Source organism: Triturus cristatus, chromosome 2_2, assembly GCF_964204655.1.
Source record: "Triturus cristatus chromosome 2_2, aTriCri1.1, whole genome shotgun sequence".
In the NCBI taxonomy this organism is placed as follows: domain Eukaryota; kingdom Metazoa; phylum Chordata; class Amphibia; order Caudata; family Salamandridae; genus Triturus; species Triturus cristatus.
Genome location: NC_140582.1, coordinates 1,153,680,368 through 1,153,696,043, shown reverse-complemented (window position 1 = coordinate 1,153,696,043; position 15,676 = coordinate 1,153,680,368). Strand labels below are relative to the sequence as shown.

The 15,676-nt window shown below is 42.3% G+C and overlaps 1 protein-coding gene across 3 annotated transcripts in view; it reads right to left on the bottom strand.

Annotated features, from left to right (window-relative positions):
* ATRN (attractin) overlaps positions 1 to 15,676 on the bottom strand; it is a 900,609-nt gene that overhangs the window by 836,964 nt on the left and 47,969 nt on the right. For all 3 annotated transcript variants that reach the window (XM_085642692.1, XM_085642691.1, XM_085642693.1), the window contains exon 2: positions 13,065 to 13,148. In XM_085642692.1, coding sequence (XP_085498818.1) covers positions 13,065 to 13,148 — 84 coding nt within the window. The remainder of the gene's footprint in view (positions 1 to 13,064; positions 13,149 to 15,676) is intronic.

Below are 15,676 nucleotides of genomic sequence, written 5' to 3'. Positions count from 1 at the left end.
AGAAACAGGATCAGCAGAAGCAATGTATAAAGTTTGGTTTATCTCCGAGGACTGTCTGAAAGGTGCTAAACAGTCCAGAACCTATGGTCTTAAAAAGGTGTACTATACCAGTCGTATCAGACATGTTAAAGATACGATTTACCATTTCTGCAAAATGGAAGGGGCAGTTCGTACAAATGAGTGCCTGTATCTCGGCCGAGGACCTTGCGATCTGGAAATCAAAAGTCTCCCGGGCAAAGGTTAAGGGCACGGTTTTCTGTAAAAGAATGACTTTCATTCTACTCAAGAGTATCAAATCATAGAAGAGAAACATTTAGTGAAGGCCATAACGGAGCCTCCCTGACTGCATGTGTAAGTGGAAACAATACTTGCATACAGCAAGTAACCCTGGAGCTCACGGTTACTGATATGCGATGCCCGGAAGCATGCCACAACAATCTTGATCGTTCAGCATCAAGTAACGCTCATTCGAAAGTAGCTTGAATACCGGAGAAATCACAGCTGCTGGGGTACTCCTCAAGTGGCAGGACAGGTTTGCTACCAAACAATTGCAGGCCCCGTGCAACATAATATCCTGGCATATGAGAGATCCACTCAAAGTGCTCTCGCAGTTTGTACCGCTTAGAAACAATTCTCGAGCCCAACTCCTGCATCAAAATCAGTACTTTAATTCCCAAGATTTCTTGATATATTCCCTACCCTTTTCTTCATATCTGCCTGCCTATTCTAATCTAGGCAATATTGAAATTGGAAAGTTGTGACTATGGATCAACCACTCTGTGGACGGTGATTCTGCCACAGTAAAAGGTAATATGTCCAGTTTTTTTAATCCGCAGCATTGTATATTTTGCTCCCCTCTGTGCCATTCTCATCTGTTTTTCTGCATGACTGTATGCTGAAAATAGTGACGAACTGTTGATGAAACGCCAAGGCATATAACCTGCGCGCAATGTTTGCAGCGTCCAGCTCAATAACATAATAGAACGTAATTGTTATTGTCCGTGCTGTAGCATGAACAAACCTTGTTCTAGTACATCAATAGCATAAGATACAATGTTGCCCAGTGAATAAATCCTGGATGTTAACGTAGTCATACCACTGTCAACTACGGCTAAAGCCTTTTCTAAATTAATCCCATCTATTTCTCGTAGCCTCTCGGCTGCTTCTTGTTGGGAGATTTTCCAAATGTTCATTATAGACAGCATAATAGAAACATTTCTGACGTGGCTTTCTGGGACCTAGTAAAAAATCCCTTAGGTCCACATCGTCCGTTAGTAAGGAGAAGTGTTGTTTCACCTGTGTTAGTGTTGAGGTTCTTAGCCAATAACTTCCCAACACTGTATGATGTCACCACCCCTGGATGTTCCAGAGCGTGGGTCTGACCTATGGATACTGTACCCTTTGGTTGTATCCCTGAATCTTTCCTGACATCTATTAGGGTCTGTGGGCCAAACCAACAATCCCTTCCAATTGGGGTCTAATCTATTGTATTGTAAGAGGTCATCTAATGTAGCCCCTTTCAATGATGTAAAATTACCCCCGGCCTGTGATGGTGTTGGAATTCGAGGTGTATTTAAATCCTTATTCTTGGCTATTCCAAGGCAGGAAGTCTGTTGCACAGTCTCGTTCAGAAATATATTGTGCTGAGGAATGAGGCATTCTCTAAATAGCGCCTCTGTTACCTGAACTTGCCCGTTTCATGAACTCCACACTGAATTTGTGTCTATAGTGTCTCTCCATAAGTCGAAAGCCTGTTCAGACAATTGGGTAATAAAGGAAGCAGAGTAAATCTGTTTGGTGTTAGTCAACATATTTTTTGTGCAGTTGTAGGTGCAGCCTTATAGTAATATGAGGTCGGGTCTAAAATATTAAACCCTGAAAAATATGAAAATGTTTGCGCAAAAGTTTTCGAACTACTTTTCGTTGGTGTTGGGCAATGTTCCCATTGGTGATATGTGAAAACATTTCTAGGGTTACTGGATTTGTGTAGAGAATGATGACCATAATAATGTTGATAACAATACATTGTGTTAAAGTCTGATGTGTCCTCTAACACTTCATTGCTAGAAAATGCGGCAGATTGTTCTAAATCAGACAACATATTATTCACAGTTTCAAAATCCCAATCATCGGAAAATGTACTGGAGGTAATGATATCATTCAAGGAATTTTTAAATTAATGTGTTTTTTTTTTTTTAAGTTCTGTCGGTCCGAATATAGAATAATCAACCTTGTCCCATACTGTATAGGAACTGCTGTAATGTTCACCGATGACAAGTCTCTTGGTTCACGATGTGAGGAAACATGAGGTTTCAGGAGCAAGTTCACTTTTGATGTTGCAGAGATTTGGCGAAGGTAAGTTCCATTAACAAGTAGGCAGAAGACAGCTACTTAGCCTAACCAGAAGAGAAAGAAGAGTATCCCGGTGCTTATCCAAAATTCTATCCAAGGTGACACCAAGTAAGTCTTTTTAAGAAAAATGTAGAAATCTTCGATTTGTTGTTTACGAGAAATTGGAGCTGGTGTTGTTTCAGGTTCAATTGGATCCAAACAAAAGGTATCGATGAAATAGCCAGATGCTGGTCCATCTATTTTAGGTAGCTCAGCAGGTTTTGTTGAACTTGTAGATGGTGCTTGTTGAGGCATATTTATGTAGACAGTGTTAGGTCGAATTGAAATTTGTCTTTCTTCTTGATTTTGTGTTCCTTGTTCAAGGGGAACGAGTTCCATGGCATTGATGCTTATTCCATCATTCCATATGGGTGGCTCCTCGAAGGTGATGAGCCTTTGTTTGAACTTTCTGTATGGTAGTGAGAGGAGTGCGTCAGCTACCTAGGAGCCCGTGAGGCCTACTATTCAGTATCGGCCATATAGTGTGGTTTTATCAGATCAATGGAGACAAATCTCTTCTCCTTTTTTCCGGCAAGAGGCAGCAGAAGTACAGTTCTTGTTCCTTCAACTGCCAAGACAGGTACAGGCTTTCTGTATGATCCCTAATTCTTTTTGTCCGTTATCTTTTCCCTGACCAGATCCCCAACATATAGAATTCAGACAGGTCTTGCGGTGACTGACTTGACTTCCCCAGTGGCAAAACTTTTCACTTGGGACATTGCTCTGTAGTGCCCATGATTCATTCAGATCCTGTAAAACAGCCAAACGTTTATGGGTGTCAAAAGGTTTTTCATCCGCCACTGTGCCTTCACAATCAAGATCAGGTACCCACATTCTCGTCCCAAATAGGACCTCCAAAGGAGTGAACCCCCCCCCCGAGAGTTTTTTGGCATGTTGTTTTATGCCCTCTGAACCCCATATAAGTGATTGATCTAACTACCACCTTTGCCTAATACTTTGGCTGTTAATGATTGCTTTAAGTCCCGGTTTTCCCATTCCATTACTTAATTTCCCTCGGGATGGTACGGAGAGGAGCACCACAATGCTACACCCAAACCTCCTATGGTCTCCTTGTAAGCCTTAGAGCTAAACGTAGGACCACGGTCAGAATGTAATGTGCCAACTGCGTATGTCCCTATAAAGACTCGCAAATCTTTGATAACAGTTAGAGCGTCAGCCGAGAGATAAGGCCATACCCGCAGGAATCCACTGCAGCCATGATATACTTGTAAGCCCCATCAGATTGAAAGGGGCCGCAGTGGTCCAAATAGACACACGCGAGTGGTCTGTCAGATATTAGCAATGGTGTCTGCACTGGACGTATTATGGTGGAACCCTTCATCTGTTGACAAATGTCGCACTTTAAGACAATCTTTGGTCTGCTTCGTTAACCCTGGCCACCAATAGCGTTGTTTAAATAAAGAAACAGTTGCCATAAATTCTGCGTGTGCAAAACCCAAACCCTTGTGTACAGCTAATATTAAGCCTAATCTGCGATACAAGTTTGGTATTACTGTATGCCCCTCTCCAGGAATCTGAGCAAATAAAACGTTGTTTGCATCTAACTTGTAGGAGTACTTGAGCGGAAAACCTTTCGGAAGTGCTTTGTTGACTTTGCGTGAAGCAATGACAGCTACCATTATCTGTCCGTCTATTCTTGTTTTTGAACGAGTGATTTCAGCTACGGAAGCGGTTCGTACTGCCCCATTCGCGGCTTCATCAGCCAATGAATTCCCTTCAACGTGAACACCATAACGATGACTCAGCGTATCACGTGAGCTCTTGATACTTCATTTTTCAACTCAGCTACCTGTTCCCATAGCATTTTATGCTTAATCGTAGCACCCTTTGAGTCTTTAAAACCATTTTGCCCCCAATAATGAAGATATTAATTGTATGATTGGACACAGTAAATAAGATAATCGCAGACTATTAGTTTGGGGAATCCTCGATCAGTATTTATCAGTGCCAGTAAAAAAGCTTTTAGTTCTGCTAACTGAGCCATGCAGTGTCCTAGAGACTGAGTCCTTGTACAGCTTGGATGGAACATACCATTTTGCATATGACCTTTTACAATCACACACGCGGCGATGTCTTGTTGTTTACTTCCTATGGCCAGTTGTGCAGATCCGTCAGTGTAAATTATGCATTCATACTAATCTAGAGGCATTATTTCAGTCGGGAGAGGATAATCTTGTTCATATTGCAGAAATGCTCGTGTTTTCAGATTCGGATCATGTCTGTATTCTACATCTGATGCAGTGAGCGAATTAACCCATAGAATCCATCTCGGATGCAATGCTTTAGCGTTAGGAACGCTCGCCTTTGCAGCAGCCTCTAAGACTAGTACTGGAGTCACGACAATTCTTCATTTCCCCTGAGCCAGTGCTCGCTCTCTCTCACTACAGCAGTCTGTACTGTGGCCAGAATCTTTTTCTGTGGATGTGAAACCCATCTCAGCATTTGTATACAAGTGTCATTTGTAAGCAATGGGTACTGTTTCGCCTTCATTATATGTGAGGTATGTGTAACCAGATACACCCGCAACTATACGGATCACCAGGTTGCGGACATTTACGCGTGTCTGTAAGTGTTTAGACGCTATCATGTCAGCCTGGAGGGAATGAAGTGTATCTGTGTGTTCCTGTGTCAATTGCCTAACTGAAAAATCAGGTCTTATGAGGTCGCAGAAAGGTTTAACTCTTTTTGCCTAATCCAAAATGTATGTTCTGCCGAACTTCAGGAATCCCAGTATGGATTGTAAATTTTTCAATAATTCTGGAGGTTGGAGCAGCACATACTTTTCTAAAAGTTAGTTGCCAGGCTTTTGCCTTCACTTGAAAGCTCATATCCCAAAAATAGGATGCTGAGGGGGCTATTTTTGACTTTTTTGGAGTTACATTTGTAACCCTCCAAGGCGAATCCGAAAATGAAGGTGTTCGCCCTGGTCAAGTGTTCCTCCAGGTCATCATCCGTCAGATAAATATCATCTACATAGGAAAATGCCTCTTCATCCAGATTCTGAAGTAACTCAGTTACCCTGGGGGAAAACAACCTCGGGCTGTTCTTATATCCCTGGGCGAGTCGACAAAATTAACCCTGGGACCCAAGCGCTGAAAATGCTGTCAAGTATCTGCTCTCAGGCACTATATTCTGGCAGAAAAATCAATTTGAGATATCTAGTGTTGGTTTGTATTTTTTCCGTACAATGTTATTCATTAATGCGGCATGGTGTGCATTTTGTACTGCAAACGTTTTAGTGCATGAATTCAGATGTCTGTAATCCAAAACTGGCATAGGCGTACCCGCCGTCGCCACTACATTTACCACAGTCCTTTGGGGCAACTTGCTGGTGTGACGAGCAGTGTGCGACCAACTTTTGCACAATTTATTACGGCTCCCTTGAGCCAACGGGCTGACGAGCCTTGGATCTGCACCTGCGCGCCATGAGAGGTACTTGACCTGTTTTTAATTACATTTTGGCAGTCCACACGGCACCCCTTTACACTGACCTGCTCCCTGCTGACGAGAGGCAACTACCTCGAAACACGTGTCCAGGGATGGCTAACGCAACACATACTGTTCTTTTTACACATCGTGGCATAGGCGTACCCGCCGTCGCCACTACATTTACCACAGTCCTTTGGGGCAACTTGCTGGTGTGACGAGCAGTGTGCGACCAACTTTTGCACAATTTATTACGGCTCCCTTGAGCCAACGGGCTGACGAGCCTTGGATCTGCACCTGCGCGCCATGAGAGGTACTGGACCTGTTTTTAATTACATTTTGGCAGTCCACACGGCACCCCTTTACACTGACCTGCTCCCTGCTGACGAGAGGCAACTACCTCGAAACACGTGTCCAGGGATGGCTAACGCAACACATACTGTTCTTTTTACACATCGTGGCATAGGCGTACCCGCCGTCGCCACTACATTTACCACAGTCCTTTGGGGCAACTTGCTGGTGTGACGAGCAGTGTGCGACCAACTTTTGCACAATTTATTACGGCTCCCTTGAGCCAACGGGCTGACGAGCCTTGGATCTGCACCTGCGCGCCATGAGAGGTACTTGACCTGTTTTTAATTACATTTTGGCAGTCCACACGGCACCCCTTTACACTGACCTGCTCCCTGCTGACGAGAGGCAACTACCTCGAAACACGTGTCCAGGGATGGCTAACGCAACACATACTGTTCTTTTGACACATCGTGGCATAGGCGTACCCGCCGTCGCCACTACATTTACCACAGTCCTTTGGGGCAACTTGCTGGTGTGACGAGCAGTGTGCGACCAACTTTTGCGCGTGTCTGTAAGTGTTTAGACGCTATCATGTCAGCCTGGAGGGAATGAAGTGTATCTGTGTGTTCCTGTGTCAATTGCCTAACTGAAAAATCAGGTCTTATGAGGTCGCAGAAAGGTTTAACTCTTTTTGCCTAATCCAAAATGTATGTTCTGCCGAACTTCAGGAATCCCAGTATGGATTGTAAATTTTTCAATAATTCTGGAGGTTGGAGCAGCACATACTTTTCTAAAAGTTAGTTGCCAGGCTTTTGCCTTCACTTGAAAGCTCATATCCCAAAAATAGGATGCTGAGGGGGCTATTTTTGACTTTTTTGGAGTTACATTTGTAACCCTCCAAGGCGAATCCGAAAATGAAGGTGTTCGCCCTGGTCAAGTGTTCCTCCAGGTCATCATCCGTCAGATAAATATCATCTACATAGGAAAATGCCTCTTCATCCAGATTCTGAAGTAACTCAGTTACCCTGGGGGAAAACAACCTCGGGCTGTTCTTATATCCCTGGGCGAGTCGACAAAATTAACCCTGGGACCCAAGCGCTGAAAATGCTGTCAAGTATCTGCTCTCAGGCACTATATTCTGGCAGAAAAATCAATTTGAGATATCTAGTGTTGGTTTGTATTTTTTCCGTACAATGTTATTCATTAATGCGGCATGGTGTGCATTTTGTACTGCAAACGTTTTAGTGCATGAATTCAGATGTCTGTAATCCAAAACTAGACGATATGTATGGTCAGGTTTCATTACCAGAAACAAAGGATTATTCATTGAGGAGGTGCAAGTTTCAATCACCCCCTGGTATTCAAGTCGATTCAAGATCTCCCTGACCTGTTTTTTAGCTTCTTGCTTTATGGGATACTGTCTCTGTGGAGTTGGAGTAGATTTTAATGGGATCACGTGGTGGTTTGACCCAATCATCCCATCCAACATGGTTTCAATATAGTGCTGGAGCAAGGGCTACTGCCCACTCCCGTGCATATGTACGTTTTAAATATTGGGGAAAGAGGTCGGAAAAAGCTGGCATACTTGCCGTTTCCCCTTTTGGGCAATCCATAACAATAGCAGGTGGACAATCTTTTTCAGCTAATAAAATGTCCTACTCAAAAGCTAAGTTATCCCAAAAGAGACCTTTAGTTTGCCCACTCCATTCGGAGTGTTATCTCATGTAACCTATGTGCGACGCTTACCCTACTATCAGGCGTTTCCACCGTGATATGTTCACTAAAATTCGCTGTCACCAAAAATTCCATCAGGTTCTGAAGAGCTATTGTTACTTCTGCTGCACTGTCTAGCATAGTCAGAGCCCATTCCCCGTTCAGCAGTGGAGTCCTCAGAATTCTGGGCATGTCTGATCTTGAGACCTGCTACTTTCTTCTTTTTAAAATGGAGGTTTAGGTTTTTGTTTTTCTTCTTTCTTAGGTGCATAGTAAGCAGCGCCTTGCGTGTCTCTGGACTTTGCACGCTCCTCCTGCCTGTGTTCTGACCGTCCTCCGCTCTTGGAGTTTTTCAAAGAGCCATGAAAGGAACGAGAGGAACGTGCATCAGTGTCCTGATACCTGTCAGGTTTTCTAATGTTGTCCCTAATCCTAAGGTTATACCTCCTTTCAGAGGGATGCTGTTGAGGAGATCGACCTCTGGATTGAGATTTATTTTCTTTATTCTTTTTTTGTTTGTTATTGTCCCATTTATTTTTTGAAGAAGCAGGTGCTTGCTTAAAGGTATCCTTTTCAGGATTCCCCATTAGTTGAGGTTTTACTGGTCTAGCTCCCAAACTATCTCTACCTAATTCTGCATAAGCAGTTTCGATTATTTTAGGTAATTCGGGCTCCTGTTGTAGAGGTGTGAAATCTCTCAAGCGCTGGCGTATTGCCACTGATGCTGCTTCCCCTTTGATGTTTGCTAATATTATAGCGGATACCTGGGCAATTTACCCATCACTGTGTGTAATGTCCGTGGTGTAATTTTAGATGTAGAGGTTTGAACTAGTCCTGCATGTGTAGCCGGTGTTGGCTAAAGTGGGAGTGTTCTCACCACAAACTGTCATGTTTCTGTGAAGTTTTATTAATATTTTATTTTGTATAAGTAAGTCTCCTCCGGACATTGTGTTAATGTCAGGATGTGGTGTGTAGGCCGCTAATACTGGCCATTTTGTTCCATCTCAACCAAGTGGACAGAGTCTTATTCGATTTCATATATGGGGTAGGGCGCCTTTAAACCAGTATAAATGTTCCTGGTAAGTAAGTGAAATTTCAATGTCCTCGTACAGACAATATTGGTTAGGTATTTCATCTTCTGTGTAGTAATGTAATGTCTTTGTTAATCATTCACCTGTGGAAATGAAACCCATGAATAGAATACCTCTGTTCTGAAAGATTTGTGTGCCTCAATCACGAATGTTACCTGCCCACCACTACATGTTAAGCCGTATGCGGCTAGTTTCAGGGTGATGGCAGTACTAACATTTTCTGAAACGTGTATTGCATTTGCATCTTCTTCTCCTCCAGAGAGATTTAATTGAACCAGAGGATCTTCCTGTACAGTCATTGCTTTTAGTAAGAAGAGCCTTTCAAAGGAACTGAGATAAGGGGTTATGCACAAATAGGAACAATGTGTCCTTCAAGCTTGATTAACCAACAGGCAATACATAGGCTTTTGCCTACTCACCTGTGGCGGAATTTGTACCCTCTCACTCCAGAAGTCTCTGGGGAAATGTGAGTAGGAGTCAGTGAGAATAGCACGACTGAACTACTCAGATTGGACTGCTAAATAAGTACCCAACCAACATTGGGCACCATGTCGTGTAGTTCCTATAAAACCTATACAGGATCTGCGCGTTTGGACAACATACTCTGCAGAATTGGTGTCAGATTGATTCTAGACACCACCAACGGGTATGTTGGCCTGTGTCCCAGCTAGCTCACAGTGCCACTAGAAACTCCTGTAACCAAGGAGAGAATAGTTCTTGGCAACTATCGAACATGACAACCCTGATCCCTCAGGGCCATGGAAACAGTGTACTACTTTTCGCTTAGTCTCAAAGAGATACAAAGAATAACCGGTAGGGACATTTTCAATAAGTATTTATGGAACAGTCGTTACTCTTCTGTAAAATAGGTGTGCTGAAACAATCATTAGACATTAACAAATATGGAAAATTAGAAGCACTAGGAAAGTAAAGGTGTGGTAGAGTTCTACCATTTTGCTATAACCATGAATACAGGTAAGTACATAAAATACATGATAATAAAATGCATACTCCTGCGATGCAATCCTAACTAGAGGTACCTAAATGTACCTAGCATGTGTGTAAGTGTTAAGCCAAGAATCCCTCTAGGATAAAGTCAACCCCCATTACCTGAAGTAAGAAACTGTGGGACCCCGTCCTGGTCTCGGGTTGGACACCCCGCAAGGGCTGTCAGACCACTGCGAGCTGGAGTATCTGCATGCAGTGGCTTCAGCGTCACGCGTCAGTGTGTCGGAATGGACGTCCTGATCTCCTCTCCCTATTTCAGCAAGATGTGACACTTATATACTCAAAGGTATCCACAGGTTCTACCTTGCTGTGCCACTATAGGCCTTAGGATGACATCAGAAATGAACCTTGTACATAATTATGCAGGAGATGGTAGTCCTGCCGAGCTTCCAAGAATCCAAGGATACTCATGCATAATGTATGAGGCCATTGTTCAGCGAAAACCCCACGTTCTTTAAGCAGTACTGTAACTAGGTAAAGAGTCCGTGTTAGCAGCCCATTATGTATGTAGTGTAGGGATGAATTTAGGTGAAAGGTTGGGATGTTACCCAAGCCTACATTGGGGTACCTATATGGAATATAACACCTTAGCTTCACTCAGAAGAAAACCCCTTATCCATCTAATTAAGACCTCCAACATACAGAGATAGTCGTGACTATTCGGAGCAAATCCATTTTAGATACTCCCCAAACTTCTATCAATAGGTCATATAAAGCCAAAGTATTACCTAAAGAACCGGCTCCCTTGCCAGGCTATGCAAATGTTATGACCTAAAGACTTCCAAGCAGTGCATTTATACAATTACATGAATGCCTCCTGACCAATGTTAAATACACTTCCCTAGTCACCCTTAAAGATTAAATGTTTCCCCGCCAGATACTGGCAGATGAGCACTGGATCTGGTTATCTTTCTAAAAACGGACCCCTAAAAAAAAATATATATAATATTAATAATCCATTTGTATGGTCAAGGGACATCGTTGCTTGTAACAGGTCTATATGGTGGGAACCACACCAAGCGACAATCTTGTGCTAGCATCCGACAAATACATTTTGTAGCGGGACGCCTGACTGCTAGAATGGCATCCACATCTTTTGGAGGGAGATCAAAAGCAGTCAACTGTTGTTGCTTAATATCCACACAAAGGAGGTGTAGATTGCATAGGACCAGGTGCAGGGCTCTGCTTTACTGCTGAGAGAGTTGATTCTCTCAAAATAGTAGACTGATCAGAGGACAGATGCTCATGCCAATAAATTCCGGACGCCACACGCTCCTGGTCCAATCCGGAGCCACTAGGATTACTTGGGCTCAGTCATTCCTGAACTTCTTCGAAATTTGGTGCAGGCGAGTTAGAGGTGGAAAGGAATACAGAAGTCCAGAGCTCTACTCCAGGAGAATTGCATCTCAGAGAGCCTTCTTGGGAACTTCAATGCGCAAAAATGTGGATATTACAAGTTCTCAGCTGTTACAAATCAATTGAGCTAGGGCTCCCCACATTGCTGGAAGATGCCATTTGCAATCGGCTAGGCACCGGCAGATCAGGTCTTCTGCCTTGGCGTTTAAAGATCTCACAAGATGGTTCACGACCGGGAATTGGCACCGACGGCTCAGCCAGTTTCAGAGAAAACAAAGTCTCCTGGCAAAGGGCCTAAGACCCCACACCAACCTGCAAGAACTCCAACAGATTGATGCGGAGGTGGGTCTCTGCTGGAGACCAGTCTTCTGATCTCCACCTTGCCCTGGTGACCTCCCCAACAGAGCAGTGATGCATCAGCCACGACCATCAACTCTGGGTGGAGTAGGGAGAGAGCTCTGCCGCAAGTTCAATTGCAGTCAACCATCCACAACTGAAGATCTTTTGCACTTTCCTCCAAAACCTGGATGGAATCAGACTAGCTCCCTTGGATCTGAGCCCACTGAGACTTTAGATCCCACTGCAGAGCCTGTATAACCATATGGCATAGTTCACAAACAGGATGCCAAGAAGTCTCAGAGCCACTCTCACTGAGACCAAAACTGAAATATTGGGCCCAAGCCCAAATGTCCTGTACTCAAGGAGTGGGAGGGAAGGCTCAAAATTGCACTATATACGGAATGGCACTGATGTACTGGGGCCTCTGCACAGGAGTCAGAAGTAATTTCAACACATTAATTGAGAACACCAAAGATGTTAGGAGCCCCCCCCCCCTCACGCTCAGTTGCCTGGAGGTGGTTCAATTTAGACGGTGGTGAGCCCATCTTCAACAGCCAGGCATCAAGGTAGGGTAAGCTCGGTAAACCCAGCACCCGAAGGTGTACTGAATCCCCCGTCATCAATTTTAAGAGTACTGAAGTAATATGACCATGTCAATGGCTACTCGTACATAATCAGAAAGGACGCAACTCTCAGTGACACACAAAAAAGATGAATATACAGGTGGGACTAAGAGTCTTTGTTTATCTTGGTATCTTGGTAAATTCACACCTTTGAAAACAATTCAGTGTAACATTCAAAATGACTGATATGCAGAGTACAGAGGAAAAGAAGGCGGTTAGGGCAGGTAAAAGAAGAAGCAGAAGTAAGAGATGGACAAGGGTGTGCACTTCTAGGTAAGCACTGTTTGTTATGAACTATGCTTCAAAAAGCCTAGTCTGGTTTCACTACAAGAGACGTCAGTCCTCATGAGAAATCACAGGAACTGTACGCTGAAGTAGAATACTTTGATAATGGTTTGTTACATTACTCCAATACATTTTAGCACAAGTAATCCATGCCTAGAGGAAGTAACGTGCCTTCTTTAACCTGCATATTTGTCAACAGTCGACGATCAAAAACATTTGCAATACACTGCGGTGATAACATTTGTAAATCTTTGACAAGAATCGTGAGGTTTACTATGTAGTTAAATAAACTGACCTTTACTTATTAAAATGAGCACCATTGAGTTGGGTAAGAAGCATCTGTTATTCAGCGCCAAGATGCCCTTTTGGGTGAACATGTGCTTTAAAGATACACGGTAGGTTATGTTATTTATTATTGCGAAACGAATATCGAAAAATCTGGCTCTGCGATTCTGAAGACTGCCAACTTAAATAAAGACAGACAGGACAACCGTGTGTAAAGAGACATTATACTTACCGGCCTTCAATAAGCCAAGTGCACTTGGTTTTGTACTTGTAATTTCCAGGCCCATCAGTTACATAGCCATTCGGACCCGTTAACCTGAAAAAGAAAGAAATATGCATTTTTTCAGAGTTTTACAACACATAAAACTATGGCAATAACAGAAGAGAGAGAAATTCTTAAAACAGTAGCCAAGGTGAAGAGCACAGATCCTAATCAAACTACTAACATTATTGGATATTGAATACAAGTTACAGCACCTTTATAAACCGAATGACATTTGCAAATACAGTAGCATGAGTGTCTAGATCGACAAAATGAACAGAAAGGACACGAACAAAATGAAGCACTTTACCAATTTGTGATAGGTGCTTTAAACATCAGAACAGCACGTTGACATAGAAAATTGGTTATGCTACTGGTTTGTGGTCCAAATCTGCACTGGGTAAAAGTAAAACCACTAACTTACATGAATAAACCCTCAAATTATTTAACGTAAAGAAAAATGCTAATTTTGGGCAGGCTAGAGAGTGTGGCATGCGCTTTAATTGGCACATTGTTGAAGGGGATGGGGTGTACGCACAGAGTTAAGAAACCAGATTTCATTCAAAGCATTAATTTTGCCCATACTGAAAACCAAAAAACACTCTTCCAAATCTGTATTGTTGAGAAGCGAGGTATCGATCAGTAATCTATTTGTTCCTTTCAGAGTGCAGCAAATAAAGCATTCTTATATGGAAATAACAGAACAAAATATGCGTTGCTATAAAGAAATGTGTATACTTGATCAATAGTATCGCAAGTTAATTCAATAACTCTCATAAAAACGTTTTCGCCAAATGAGAGCTATGCTGATATAAAGACCGAAGTGGAGTCAAAGTATAAATGGTTTAATACAGTGGAAGTTAAGCAAAGGGGAAAAAGCATTAGTAATGCCAATAGTAATGGTGTGTACATAGCTATTGGCTTGGTCATCTTTTTCCTGCAATACTCTATGTTTAAAACCATTTTAAGCTGATGTTGGAGTAAGTAAGAGCAAACGATGCTATACAAAGTGTTGTCGGCCACCCTATTAAGTAAATCTGCACTGTCAAAACTCACTGTTTCTATACAATATAGGTGCGATTTCCTTCCTTTCAAAGTTCCTCACGGCCAAGCAAGAACAAGGAGGTTCTAATCTAAACAATAAAACAGCATGGTAACTGACGAAGATCTTAAACATACTGAATGTACACATGTAAGGAAAGAAGGACGGTGGCCACTAATGTGCAAACTTAATACCGCGCTTTAAAACACTGTTTTTACGCTTCAACTAGAGACAGGCCAAATTTAAATTAGAAAGTAGTAGAAGGTGACAAGCATTTACATGAAAAATGGTGTTAAACCACGGAATTGGAGTCATACGACATTATTCTGCCTTCTGAGCCTCAAAGACAAACAAGCATTTGCAATGCGTCTTGCATTTACGCGAGTTTGAGCTATTGACATTGCAAATAACAATGCATTTTATTTTTGTTTTCGTTTTTGAAACATAAATAAAAGGCATTGTCATTTACAATGCGAATAGCTTAAACTTGCGTAAATGCGAGACCTATTGCATTGCAAATACTTGTTTAATAAGTCTTCCCAATTGCACCTCACTGGAGGCCAGTGCCTCTTGCTGAACATTAGATCATCTATCAAAGACGCTTAGAATCTAGGTATTAGTTTCGTCAGATTAATTCTCGACCTTGAGACACTCTGCAGCTATAAGATGCATTAAAAAAATAAACAAGCATTGGCAAAGCAAATTGGTCTTGTCTTTTTGATTTTTTGGCTTTTGTCAATGCCTTTGCCAATGTTTAGTAGCATCTGTATAAAAGCAAATGCTTTTTGCCGAAATTGTTCAGAATAAGCACCAAACATCTTGGAAAATAAAAACAGTGCAACAATTAGCATATATCACGGCACATTTGCACTTATGTGTCATGAAGCTACATTGCACTGCTTTATTGATAAATGTACCCTCATACAATGACGGACGGCCGTAATTCTCTTCATTTTTGTTTGCTGTTCTAATCATGGAGCAGTAAATTGGATTTAAAAAAAATCAAATTGAGAGTGCATATGAAAAAAGAATGAGTGGCCTAGCAACTACCAGGTCCCTCCATAAAATGTAAAAATGAATTATTAATTTTTAACATTGGTTTAAAATAACAATACAGGAGAACAGGAAAACCAAGGAATGGGCTGGGAATGGTTGACATTCTTTGTCAGTCGAGCTGCAAGTCACCAGACTAGAAAGGCAGCCGTTACCCCAGTCGTTTCTCTGAGTCATCTCTGGACACACTTTTTCTTATGAAGGCTTAGCAAGAATAGCCTCCTAAAAACAGGAAATAATTATTTTGTTAACCCTGAAAGAATACAATTCTTTCCTGTTTTCTTATTAAACGAAGATCATTATATCAATCTACCCTTAAAATACAGAAGGTGAAGACCCTCCAGACCAACTGGTGAATTGTATAGTTTAAGCGGCCTATAAATAGCTCTATGAATATGTAGACATAAGTGAATAATCAGCAACGGCAGACAACCATCAAGCCCACAAAGGCGGACTATTTTCGGACATACTGTTCTACTCAGAGACC